The sequence below is a fragment of the Sturnira hondurensis genome, unplaced genomic scaffold, assembly GCF_014824575.4.
Source record: "Sturnira hondurensis isolate 20B ecotype Veracruz unplaced genomic scaffold, ASM1482457v3 Scaffold0023817, whole genome shotgun sequence".
Lineage (NCBI taxonomy): Eukaryota > Metazoa > Chordata > Mammalia > Chiroptera > Phyllostomidae > Sturnira > Sturnira hondurensis.
In genome coordinates, this window is record NW_028096448.1 from 6,284,728 (window position 1) to 6,298,892 (window position 14,165).

The 14,165-nt window shown below is 38.8% G+C and overlaps 1 protein-coding gene across 1 annotated transcript in view; it reads left to right on the forward strand.

Moving 5' to 3' along the window:
• Positions 1–14,165, forward strand: part of CAP2 (cyclase associated actin cytoskeleton regulatory protein 2) — a 149,668-nt gene that overhangs the window by 107,890 nt on the left and 27,613 nt on the right. Inside the window, exons 5-7 of the mRNA XM_037037955.1 lie at positions 3,786–3,929; positions 4,238–4,323; positions 7,933–8,038. Coding sequence (XP_036893850.1) covers positions 3,786–3,929; positions 4,238–4,323; positions 7,933–8,038 — 336 coding nt within the window. The remainder of the gene's footprint in view (positions 1–3,785; positions 3,930–4,237; positions 4,324–7,932; positions 8,039–14,165) is intronic.

The following is a 14,165-nucleotide window of genomic DNA, read 5'->3' on the forward strand; positions in this document are numbered from 1 at the left end:
AAGAAGAGTTGTATTGGGCCACACATTAAATACATTATGACACTTAAATACACACACAAAAATATCATAATGTTTTAAGCAAATTTACAGTTTTGTGTTGGGCTGCATTCCCAGCCATCCTGAGCCTCATGCAGCCTCAGGCTGCAGGTTGGATACCCCTGAGATGGTATTATGCTGAGTGAAACAAATCAGACAGAGAAAGACACAATATGATTTTATTTATATATGGAATCTAAAGAAAAAATAATGAAAAACAAAATAGATACGGACTTAATAGATATAGAGAATATGGTTGCCAAAAATTTGAAGGGGGTTGGAGGCCTGGGCAGTTACAAAATAGTCCCAGGGATGTAAAGTTCGGCACAGGGAATGTAGTCAACATGTTGCACTAACTGAGTGGTGTCAGGTGGATGCTAGACTACTGGGGGATCACTTCGTAAGTTATGAAAGGTCTAACCACTGTGCTGTACACCTGAAATAAACACTGAATGTCAGCTGTAATTGAATAATTAAAAATTTAAATACATAGTCATTTATTTGAAGCAAATGAGTATTACATACTACAAGGAACATGTGTTTTACCTCCAGCATAAGCTAATTGCATAATAGTAATAATAATAATGGTGCTGATAATAATCACTTCCACTTGCTGCGTATCTTCCTTGTGCTGGAGGACTCACATGCTGTATCACCTACAGTTTATATGTTATAAGTGTTATTGTCTCTGATTTAAAAATGAGGAGACCAAGGCTCAGATTAAGTGCTTTGCTTGAGGCCACATAGGTAGTAAGTGGCAGAGGTAAAATTTGAATTAAGGTAAGATTCTAATTCCAAAGCCCTTACGAACAACGTTTCTTCTGTGGGAGGGTATGTATAGGAGTTAAGAAGGAAAAGTGAGGTCTGGAAGCTGCAGCAGCACAACATAACTATGCCCCTAACGGTTTGGTCTTCCTAGTGGAAACAATTTTTAGGGTATTAAGGTAGTACTGTCTGTAGCAGTCATTAAAATTTTACCTGGGGAACTTTTCCAATCTCACCCAGCCCAGTCACCTCCAGATCAGTTAAATCAGAGTCTCTAGGCTGGGACCCAGGCCCCTGCTTCTGAAAGCTCCCAAGTGAGTTTGATACATAGCCAAGGGAACCTTTGCAGTGGAGTCTTGGTTAAAAAAATTACAGGAGTTTAGTGCCTTTTCTATTTTATTTCTTGCAAACAAGATTTAAAAGCCTCTTCAACTGCTTTTACAACACTGAAATAAAAGACTGTTGCTATTTCTTTGGAGTACACACACACAAATTTCAGGTAACCTTGTATCCAGTCTTTGAAACTGGAGAAAGTAGATAATGCTAAGGGGATGTAGGGAGAGGTGTTACAAGCACCTATCTCTGTGATACTTCAAAAGTCAGCTCACATGATTTTTGGTGGGGGGCGGGGTGTTAAATCTTTTTTTAAATATTTCAATTATAGTTGGCATACATTGTTATGTTTCAGTGCTGTCCAGTAGTTATACATTACCTAACTTACTAAGCGATCATCCCTATATACCTCCCACTCATCTGACACCATACACAGTTATTAAAATCTTATTGACTACAGCCTCATGACTATTACATCCCTATGGCTATGCTGTACTAACTAGCTGTACTTCTTAACCCCTTCACCTTTCTCACCTATTCCCCCAACCTCCCTTCAGTCTGGCAGCCATCAAAGTGTTCTCTGTATCTATGAGTCTGTTTCTGTTCTGCTTATTTGTTTTTTAGATTCAGTTATTAATAGATATGTATTTTTGCCACTTGATTGTTCGTATTTTTCATATTTTTCTTCTTCAAGAAGACCCTTTGACATTTCATGTAATAATGGTTTGGTGGTGATGAACTTCTTTAGCTTTTTCTTATCTGGGAATCTCTTTATCTGACCTTCAATTCTAAATAATATTGCTAAATGATATTGCTAAGTGATTTGCTAAATGAGTAGAGCAATCTCAGCTGTAGGTTCTTGCTTTTCATCACTTTGCCTATTTCTTGCCAATCCCTTCGGGCCTGCAAAGTTTTTTTATAAGAAATCAGCCGTCTTAAGGGAGCTCCTTTGTAGGTAACTAACTGCTTTCCTCTTGCTGTTTTTAAGATTCCCTCTTTGTTGTTAACCTTTGGCATTTTAACTATGATGTGTCTTAAAGTGGGCCTCTTTGGGTTCATCTTGCTTGGAACTCTGTGCTTCCTGGGCTTACATGTCTATTTCCTTCACCAAGTTAGGGAAGTTTTCTGTCATTATTTTTTCAAATAGGTTTTCAATTTATTGCTCTCTCTTTTCTTCTTTTGGCACCCTCGTGATGCCAATGTTGGTATGCTTAAAGTTGTCCTAGAGGCTCTTTATAGTATCCTCATTTTTTGGATTTCTTTTTCTTTATGCTGTTCTGTTTGGATGTTTTTTGCTTCCTTATATTCAAAATCATTGGTTTGATTCTCAGCTTCATCTACTCTACTGTTGATTTACCTGTAAAATATTTTTCATTTCAGTTAGTGTTTCCTTCATTTCTGACTGGTTTTTTTTTTTATGCTCTTGATGTTCTCAGTAAGTTTTGAGCATCCTTATAACCAGTCTGTTGAACTCTGAATCTAGTAGATCACTTGTCTCCATTTTGTTTAGTTCTTTTTCTGAAAATTTTAAAGTATTTTATTCATTTATTTTTAGAGGGGAAGTGAAGGAGAGAGGGAGAAAAATATCAATGTATGGTTGCCTCTCATGTGTTCCCTGCTGGGAACTGGCCTGCAACCCAGGCATGTGCCCTGACCGGGAATCAAACCTAAATCGCGTGGTTCACAGGCCCATGCTCAATCCACTGAGCTACTGCAGCCAGGGCTTTTTTCTGAAATTTTATTCTATTCTTTCATTTGGCTTATACTTCTTTGTTTCCTCATTTTGGCAGCCTCCCTGTTTGTTTGTTTCTATGTATTATGTAGGGCTTCTATGTCTCCCAAGCTTGGTGCAGTGGCCCAATGTAGTAGGTGTCCTATAGGGCACAGCATTCAACTCAATTTGAGGCAGTTCTGAATGGTAGCTGTTCTGTAGATTAGTTATAATTTTGATGTGGTTGTGGGAGGAGGTGAATACCACATTTACCTATGTTGCCATCTGGACCAGAAGTCCATAATTTTGAAAGTCCTTTTTTGTATTACTAGAGAAACCAATTATTGAATTAATCAGAAGTACTCATAGGCCAGGTTGACCTAGGACATTGTAGAAAAAAACACAAACCAGACTATAAGGTAACTTTATGATGGCTTATAAATATTATAAGCCATCATATTTTTAAAAAGAGCTTCAGTGAAATATTTCTGCTTTTTGACATAGATTGTGGTAACTCTGATAAAAGCAAAGGCCCTCTTTCACACCATTTTCCCACAGGAATAAAAAGCTACCTTTTTACTAACCTCTCACCCACCCTGATTTTAGACCTGTGTTGCTACAGCATGTGATCTGTGCATTCCATTTGAAAACACAACTGATCCACTCTCAATTTCACTCTGTTCTATGCGTGATTCTCTAAAACAGGGCTATATCATATACTGGGGTTTTTCCATGTCTCAGGAGACATTAATTGTTGTCAAAACTATGTGCTGTTTTCACAGTTCAGAGAATAAATATATAGTATTATCATAACAGAAAAAAAAACATTCTATTGTGAAAACCACCAGCAAATGGCAAGTCCTGACTGCACCTTAAGCCAAAATGTAGGCAACCTACTTCTGTCCCGTCCTCAGTAACAGTGCTCAATGTTTGCTTACAGAATGATGTGACTGCACTTCTGAAACCAATATCAGAGAAGATTCAGGAAATCCAGACTTTCAGAGAGAAGAACCGAGGCAGTACAATGTTTAACCATCTCTCAGCCGTCAGTGAAAGCATCCCGGCCCTTGGGTGGATAGCTGTGGTGAGTCCAGATGGAGTGTCACACCCTGCACCTCGTCACACCCATGGCTTCCTTCAGGTTCCTTCATCCTCTCTCTGTTACACTGAAGGCAGAGTCTGTGCAGGCTGACTGTGCTCTTTCTTCTGCTGTTTGAACTTCAGTGCTTTGTGTTCTACAATGTGAAAGTGTTTCATCAATCTTTACAGAGCAAGATTTGACTCTGACTTTCAAGTCAACATTTCCATTGCTTTTCTTATTCTTTAAGGCATTTTCTTTCTTATTCTATTTTTTTTTCCTTCTATGCTTGGGTGATGGTCCTGTTCTCTCAGTCCCCCAAACCCGGTCCTTATGTCAAGGAGATGAATGATGCTGCCACCTTTTACACTAACAGGGTTCTAAAGGACTACAAGCACAGGTACGTACCTTCTTTTACTGACCAAGTTTTCTGTTAATTGCTTGTTGGACATTTGTCCCTAATATTTATATAATTCATTACTGATTCCTTTCAAGGGCTATTAACACATTTACTATGTTAATGAAAAATCCTATCTTTGCAGGAAAAGCAAAATGGAAAGTGTTTTATAAATTCTGCCTCAGTTTTCTTGTAGTGGATAAACTCTCCCAGTTGAATGCACGTTATCTGTTACATATTCCCATGTTAATTCAAGAGCTCTGTGATGATTTGTGATAGACCAGTCCCATATGGTCACAAAACTTTTACAGTGATCAAAATACAGTTGGTGGGTGAGAGAGAGATGAAAGGAGGAGTCAGAAAATGAAGTACAAATAAAGAACAGAAGAGATGAGACAATAAAGCAGGCCAATGAGAGGGAAAGCAGAGATTGTGGTGAGATTGAAATACTAAAGGCATTTATAAGAATAGCACTCAGGGGGCTGTTGGAAGAGCAGAAGAGTCTGAACCAATGGGTTTGCCTATAGAACCAGCTTTTAAATTTTAAAACTGTTGCTTTCTAAGCCCAAATCATTGACCTTAGAGAGGCCTAAATTAGGGTTAAAGTGGAAAATGGGTCCAAATGGAAAGACACCAGAACTGAATATACAAGAAAATGTCTCCTTAACTACAGTGCTACCTTCATACAGTTTATTCTGTGTCAGGCAAAGAGGTCTTGTAGCTTTTAAGAAGGATGGCTTTACGAGTCACAGTGTGCCTTTTTCCTCTTTCATCCCACAGGAACTTCAGATAAATTAATTATACCCAGTAATAAACCTCCTGCCCCCAGAAAATTGTGGCTGAGGCAATGCTGCCCAATGATACAACTATAAATGTTGCCATGTTGTATAGAGATTACAGAATTGTGCAATATGAATGAGAAAAGGCATCAAAAATGCAATATGTCTACTCTTTTCACATAAAAATAATAGTTCAGGAATCAATTTTGTTATGAAAATTGGACGCAAAATTTATGTCGGCATGAACCTACGCCTGTAGTGATTTTCGCATCATAAAAGATCTTCCGTACCTAGTCTTGTTTTCAGGACTGGACACTTTAGGCACCACCTAGGTCTCTGCCTTTTTGCATGTCACCTTGGAGGCCATTTTTGTTTTAATCTCAGGTCATCAGCTTCTGACCTCCTCCCAGTCCCTACCCGAGTGTATGTTGGGCCATAGATGTGAGCGATTCTCTTTAGGTGGCAGCATAGCCAGGAGGGTTATGGTTTTCCACTTTTTTGTACACGCAGAAGTAGAGCCCAGTGTTTGCCCCTCAATGCCAGCTACTGAGTACAAAATGTACTTCTGGCAGCATCAACAACTCAATTACACTTAGTGGATCACCTGACCACTATCACAGGCCAGGGAAATGCATCCAGACGTGTGGATTCATTCACTTCACTTCACTTCCAGAAATTGTCAGATCCGTTCCAAGTCACTGGTCAGGCTTCCAGGGCTGGTGACCTGTCAGAGGCAGAACACTGCACACCAATCACAGTACACCCACTTTCGGGCACACCCAAGCCAGCTGGGCCCTCACTCTGGGAGCTCGGTGCTGCTGCAGAACGTTGCAGTCCTTCGTCATGCTGCCCACCTGCAGGCAGGCCGTGGGTGGAGAAGTTAAGCAAGGCTTCCTTGTGGTTTAAACAAAAGTGCTGTGGACAGTGCAGCCCTTACCACTGGCTCGACTGGTTGTTCGGTTCTTTTTCAGTAAATGAATAGAGTGATTAATTACTTTTACATTGCCTCTCTGAGTCATAAGTATTGAAATCACAGGCCCCTGCCAGAGCTTCTTCCACGGTAAATGAAAACTGAGGATGAGCTCCTAGCTCCTGACGTGTTCTTGGGTCCCCGTTACTGTGTTGTCTGGAGAGACTGACTCCAGGCTACAAGACATCATATTGTTATTCCCTATTACAAGCTTTGCTAGAACTTTCTTCAAATCAAAGATCCTGATAAAATAGTTAAGTAAAAAATGAATTTGCCTACCCATGTTTGGACTTGCTTGTTAAACTTTTTAAATAGATACCTGCAACCTGCTGTTTCTAAAACATCTATAGACATGTGTTCTATATGTAGACATATGTACATAGAGACATATGTACACATCTGCATGTACATACAGATGTGTACATATGCACATGTATGTATCAAAGAACCATTTAAATGTGTATATTATATTGAAGTGATTTTAGTACTCGAACAATAGCTTTTGTACATGTTGTCTCCTATGTGCAGGGCACTGTACTGAGACCCTCACACACCCCGTAGGATAAGGAAACTGATATGAGAGATATATGAAGCCACATCTGGCCTTTTAGGATTTGACTGTGAAAGTATAAGAGAGTGAAAATGAGGTCTTTCACAGGTTTGATTAACATAAACAGTAAATTTTAAAATACAGAACTCAACCACACTCACGTGTTTCACCTTCGAGGGGTAGATAATTAACGCTTCGGCCCCCAGTTTCACTTTTCCTAAACGGCACAACTTAGCACTATGGGGTTCGCAACACTGCGGTACTTCTCGTGGAGCTTCCCAAGCAGAACGAAACGGAGTGCCTCCTGAGAAAAGTCATTAGTGACGAGGGCTTTGGTAACAGATTTCCTTCAGTGACTGTCTTCAGATGAATGGCCCAGGCTCACGATTAAGTTTTTGTTAACTGAGACTTCGTCATTTTCTCATTTACCACGAATTCGTTCCGTGGAAAAAATGTGTGGGTGGAAATTATCCAAAGGGACTACAACTGTTTTGCCTATCTACAAGTTTACTCTTTTAACAGTCGGCTCAATCCTGTATGTTAATCCTGTTGTAAGAGGTAAGCATTTACTGCATCTTGGTTCAGCAAAATTGGGATAAAAATGATAAGACCCCGCCTTGTTTGCATTACCATCATAAACATCAAGTTAAAGTGATTTAAGTGAATGTTACCTTTAGAAGTATGAAATGATACCCATTTGTAGAAAATTATTTTTCTTATAATAGCAACTTTCTTACCAGTCCAAAATTCTCCATCTTGGTTATACCTCAACCAAATAATTCAACCAAATTACTAGAAAACAGGCCAAAGGACTTTTTCTTTTCAATACCATTCTCTTTCCTGAAAGCACATTGTCTTCCATCATGCGTTAGAAGCAGGACAGAAAGAAAGGGTTACCTCTCCACAGTCATCTGCCCACGAGAGGTGACAAGAGGACACATGAGCTAAACTGGCATGGTTCTGTGGGGCGCCCCCTGTGGTCCTCTCTGCTCCGCATGGGGAGCTCAGGGCACTCAGCTCCCCTCAGGAGAGACCTGGACCACCTTTCTTTCAAGGTTCTCTTTGGAATCAGTTCACAGTGACTGGGCTAGAAAGACAATTGCCCCAGGGTCATCCAGCCTTAGTAACTGGATTACCATGTGTCTCCCTATTTTTTAAGATCTGATTTTGATCCTAACTCCATTCTTTTCCACTCTCTTGTATAACAGAGCAATTTACAACATGTAGATTGGGTGAATTTGTAGTTGAACATTTTTTTAAAATCTGATTTTAAATCCTAACTCCACTCTCTTCCATTCTCTTTTGTAACAAAGCGATTTACGCCATGTGGATTGGGTGAAGTCGTATTTGAACATTTGGAGTGAGCTTCAAGCATACATCAAGGAACACCACACCACAGGCCTTACTTGGAGCAAAACAGTAAGTACAAAGCCCTCTTCACCTGTAACACAAAACACTGTACAAATATTCACTTCCAGTAGCCTAGTAATCTCACACTTTTGAAGTTACCTTAAGGAAAGCATAAGATAAAATATATGTATAGAAACTCTTTATGACAATGTCATTTGTCGTGGGACAATCTGGAAACTGCCTGCAGGACATGCTGGAAGGATGTGGTGAAGGTGTCCCTGATAAGAACACTTGACAACCACTAAAAATAACATGATAATTACATGGGAATTTAGTTATAGTCAGTTTAGTAATAGAGTGCAAAAGTTTATGAGTAAAATGACATCTATGTGAAGAAACTGTGAAATGGAAGGAAACAGGAAGGTTTGAGATTGTTATTAATTTTAAGGAGATAGAATTATGAGTAAAATGTCTCTTTTAATGTTTTTGCTTGCTCTTTTGGTGTTTAAAAGTTTACCCAATAATATTTTTGGATCCTTAAGCAATTCTAGTACTTTGTGTGATATCCTAGTCCTAGGTTAGAATCCCAGGCTGTGTCTGTTCCCACTTTAATTTCCATGTGAGATGTTGATCTGACCTTTGCCCTCTTCTTCTGCCTTCTCTCTTACCCCCCCTTCTCTCAGTGCACCCCAGCACTGCCACTTGTGGAGTCCTGACCACATGCAGTGCTGAGGTCAAACCAAATCAAATTGTTGTTTCAAAATTTGCAAGTTTCAGCCTTCACCGCAATGTCCCAAACATATATCGTGCTCTGTGATCTCTGTTCCCTGGGAAAGTACCCCCTCCCTCTTCATCAAGACTTCACTTCAACATCGCTCCTTTAAGAAACTTCCATTGATCTCCATCAGCCCTCCATCTGGAACTGCTGCCATCCCTTTATGCCTCTTCCATCACTTTCTTATACCTCAACCATAGCCCTTAGAATATAGAGTTGTGATTTTGTGTGGTTTTGGAGCTCTTTCATTCAACTGCAAAACTCGTTACAGTCTCTAGCCCCTAACATGGTGCCTGGTACCGAGTAAGTGCCCAGTAAACAGTGTGAACTAAACTGTGAGTTGGGGGTCTTCTAGAATCTTCTTTGATCTTTTAAGAATATTTACTTGTTTGGGAAGTGCTTCTCATGGAAAATCCCTTCTGTGAGAAATGAATCTTACCTGAAATGAACCCACAGTGGTCACAGTGGATGGTCTAACTGGAGTAAACGCTGCGGTTTGTGAATCCTGTTCAAGGGCAGGACCCACACTCTCCTGTTGCTGTCCGCTAGCACCTCTCGTCGGTTATACTTGGTAGTGTTAGCAGAGTAGAGTTAAAACGAAGGCCGAGTCTGTGACTTTTCCAGGGAATGTGGAACGACTCCTGCATTTGTCCCTGACATTGTACAAATGTTAACATCAACCCCTAAAGACGGACACTTCTTTTTATTTTCTACTTTGCCCATTTTCTCCATAAGCTGAAGTGCACAGTGCAGGATACAATAACTAAGTTAATTGTTCACCTTTTGCTCACGATGTTATGATTTCTGAGAGAAGAGTCCATAAACATTTGAAGGGTTTTAGTACAGAAGTGTATGTGTGGATGATGCTCGGTGTTTTTGTAGATTAATTGGAATTATTTTTCATACATTTCCAATGAGATATTGTTTTGTAATAGGTCAATTTGTCATAAAGAGGAATTGTCACATGTTTGCCATGAAGTCATGTCATCATGACATAATAGCAAACAAAACACCAAGAGTCTTTAGATTTATTTTTATTTCATGGTAGATAAATGAAAAAGGAATAAGAGTCCATTTGTAGAAAATAATCATGTCAACAAACACTAGCCTATTAGTTCTCTAATGGTCCCCATGGAAAGTGAATAGAAAATCACTTTTAAATGATTTCAATACCTTTAATGCAATGGGCAAAGCTGAGTAGTTGTGCTTTGAATGTAAAAAAATGTTATTAATTATAGAAAAATAAATGTAGTTTTGCTTTATTTTAGAGTAAATACTTATCTTTTCATATGTTCATTAGATATATATGCTTTGTGACAATGACTTTCCAACTTCTTTAAGACAATACATTGTAAGAAATCCAGTGTAAGAAACACTTTATATACACACCATACCCACAAGCCTAAGTTTCACAAAGCAACACTTTTTTTCACCACATGATATGCATTCATATATTTTCTTTTCTGATTTTATTTTATTTTTTTATAAAATGCTTGATGAGACCCATTAAATTCATGACCCACTAATAGTTCACATCCCACATTTTGAAAGACATGTTACAAAACACAGATGTTATATTTATGCAAAATATAAGTGATCCTCAGAGCATTAATTGGGCAGCATGAATTGCCACAATCAAAATGACAGCTACTACTCACTGAGCACATGTCACGCTACTGGAGAAACACATTCAAAATGGTAACTATTATAAAGCAGAGCATCTACTTCACTTCTTTACTAGAACATTTCTATGATAATGTTTTGGACAAATAGTAACAGTGAGGAATGATTATGGTAAAAAAAAATGTTGGTCAGAGATAACATCATAATGTACAAAATCTTTTAACAAGCTTTAAGACATATTCATAGAAACCCTTTTTCCTGATATTTTTGTCCTCTTCTAATAAGGCTTGGGATAAAACTATTTAAAACTTTATTATAAAAATTATAGTTTTTATTTTAATCTAAATTTCTATTTAAGTTATTAAGAAATAGTTAAAAGTTCCCAAAACATAATCCATAGCATAAATTAAATAATTTTCTGCTCACTTATGATGGTCTGCCAACTTACCAGCAAAATGAATGATAAATAATTATAGCCAGAATCACAGCATTCTTGCAAAGAGAAAGGAAAGGGCTCTTAGAATTATCTGATCAAATGGCATATGGGGAAAAAATTAAATAAAAATCACTTCATTTATTTTTCCACTGGTCACAACTTTGCTAAAAGTATGCATGTATAAATGATAAGAAGGATCAGGAAATAACATAGAAACATGTAGTGTTAATGTTCATTGATACCACAATATTCAGCAGCTTTAAGAAATGTATTCCATCTTAATGGACAGCCCATTATAATACTCCTATATGCACCACAAAAAGCTTATGCCAACCTAACATACACAATGGGAGATTCTGTTCCAAGTGGTAATTACTGTAAAGCAAAGCATTTCTTTCAGTTCTTTAATGAAAGAGGGCTACAGTAGAGTTTTGGCCAGATATTAAAAATGAGGATTGGAAAGGGATATAGGGGAGATAAATGGTGATGAGAAACATACAATTTTAAAAAAGGGACGAGCTCAACATCACTAGCCATCAGAGAGATACAGATTAAAACCACAATGAGATATTACCTCACACCAGTCAGAATGGCCATCATTAATAAATCAACAAACAAGTGCTGGTGAGGTTGTAGAGAAAAGGGAACCCTAGTGCACTGTTGGTGGGAATACAGACTGGTACGGCCAGTATGGAAAACAGTATGGAATTTCCTCTGAAAATTAAAAATCAACTGTCTTATGACCCAGTCAGTCATTCCCCTGCTGGGAATGTACCCTAACAATACTGAAACACCAATTCAAAAGAAAGTTATGCACCCCTATGTTCATAGCAGCACTATTTACAATACCCAATGTTGGAAAGAGCCCAAGTGCCCATCAGTAGATGAGTGAATTCAAAAACTCTGGTACATTTACACAACGGAATAGGACACAGCAGAAAGGAAGAAGGAAGTCCTACATTTTATGACAGCATGGATGGAACCAGAGACTATTATCTTAAGTGAAATAAGCCAGGCAGTGAAAGACAAATACCATATGACCTCACTTATAACTGGAATCTAATGAACAAAATAAACTAACAAGAAAAGTAGAATCACAGACATGGAAACGTGGAATCCAAGACTGATAATTGTGGGAGGGGAGGAGGATAGGGAGAGGAGGGGGAAGGAAGGTAAAGAACTAGTCAAAGAACATGTTTGTGATGCATGGACATGGACAATGGAGAGGAGGTTGACTATGGGGTAGAGGGGCAAGCTGGTGGAGGGGGGCAAAAGGGAAAAATTGGGACAACTGTAATAGAGTAAGCAATAAAAATATGACTTCAGGCTAAGATGAAGGTGTAGGTAGATACACTGTGCCTCTTTGCACAACCAAAAGAAGGACAACAACAAATTTTAAAACAAAAAACAACCAGAACTGCCACAAAATGGAACTGTATGGAAGTCCAACAACCAAGGAGTTAAAGAAGAAACATTCATCCAGTCTGGTAGGAGGGGCAGAGAGGGGCAGCTGGAGCAGAGAGGACTTGAGGCAAGGCAGTGGCTGGAAGACCTGGGCAGAAGAGCTGGCAGCTCATAGACCAGGCAACCCCACATTTGCATGCAGATTAACCAGGAGGAACAACTGGGGAGCAAGCAAGATGGACAGCACAACCCAGGGCTCCAGCATGGGGAAATAGAACCTCAAAACCTCTGACTGAGAAAACCTGTGGCAGTAGGAGAAACTCCCAGCCTCACAAAAGAGTTCATTGTGGAGACCCACAGGATCCTAGAATGTACACAAACCCATCCACCTGAGTATCAGTACTAGAAGGGCCCAATTTGCTTTTGGGTAGCGGCAGAAGTGACTGAAAGCCAGCAGAGAGCCAAGCAAGCAGCATTGTTCCATCTTGGATACCTCCCCCACTTACATTGCAAGAATATAGGGTGCCCCACCCTGGAAAATACCTAAGGCTGCACCCCTTACTACATAACAAAACATAGTAAGGTTTTGATGCCCTGAGCCAAAAAAATGGCCCAAATGAAAGAACAGATCAAAGCTTCAGAAAAAATACAAGTAAGTGATGAAGAGATAACCAACCTATCAGATGCACAGTCCAAATCACTGGTAATTGGGATGCTCACAGAAATGGTTGAGGATGGTTGCAAAATAAAGGAAAAACTGAAGGCTATGAAAAGTGAAATAAAGAAAATGGACGGGGAACCAACAGTAAAGGGAAAGAATCCAGGACTCAAATTAATGGTTTGGATCAAAAGGAAGAAAGAAACACTCAACCAGACAGAATGAAGAAACAAGTTTTCAAAAAAAATGAGAAGAGGCTTAGGAAGCTCCAGAACAACTTTAAATGTTCCAACATCTGAATCATAAGGGTGCCAGAAGGAGTAAAAGAAGAGCCAAAAATTGGAAACTTAGTTGAAAAAATAATGAAGGAAAACTTCCCTCATCTGGCAAAGCAAATAGACTTCCAGGAAGTCCAGGAAGCTCAGAGAGTCCCAAGAAAGTTGGACCCAAGGAAACACAAATCAAGGCACATTATAGATAAGATTAAAGATAAGGAAGAAATCTTAAAAGCAACAAGAGAAAAGGAGACAGTTACCCTACAAAGAAGTTTCCATAAGATTATCAGCTGATTTCTCAAAAGAAATTTTGTAGGCAAGAAGGGGCTGGAAAGAAGTGTTCAAAGTCATGAAAGGCAAAGACCTGCATGCAAGATTACTCGATCCAGCAAAGCTATCATTTAGAATGGAAGAACAGATAAAGTGCTTCCCAGATAAGGTCAAGTTAAAGTAGTTCATTATCACCAAGTCCTTATTACATGAAATGTTAAAGGGACTTACCTAAGAAAAAGAAAAGGATCAAAAATATGAACAGTAAAATGACAACAAACTCACTACTATCAATAACCAAACCTAAAAAAACAAAAACAGAAACAAACTAAGCAAACAACTAGAACGGGAAGAGAATCACAGAAATGGAGATCATGTGGAGGGTTATCACTGGGGAGGGGGAGAGGGAGAATGTGGGTAAAAGGCACAGGGAATAAGAAGCATAAATGGTAGGTACAAAATAGACAGGGAGAGGTTAAGAATACTATGGGAAATGGAGAAGCCAAAGAACTTATATGTACGACCATGGATGAGAAGTAAGGAGGGAAATGCAGGTGGGAGGGTTGATGCAGGTCGGAGGGGAATAAAAGGGGGGAAAACAGAACTTCTAACGGTAATAGCATAATCAATAAAATATTTTTAAAATAAAAATTAATTAATTAATTAATTAATTAAAAGGAAAGGAGTGATTATGATAAGAAAATGTTGCTTCAGAGATAACATGTTCAAAATCTTTTGACAACTTTTATGCACAG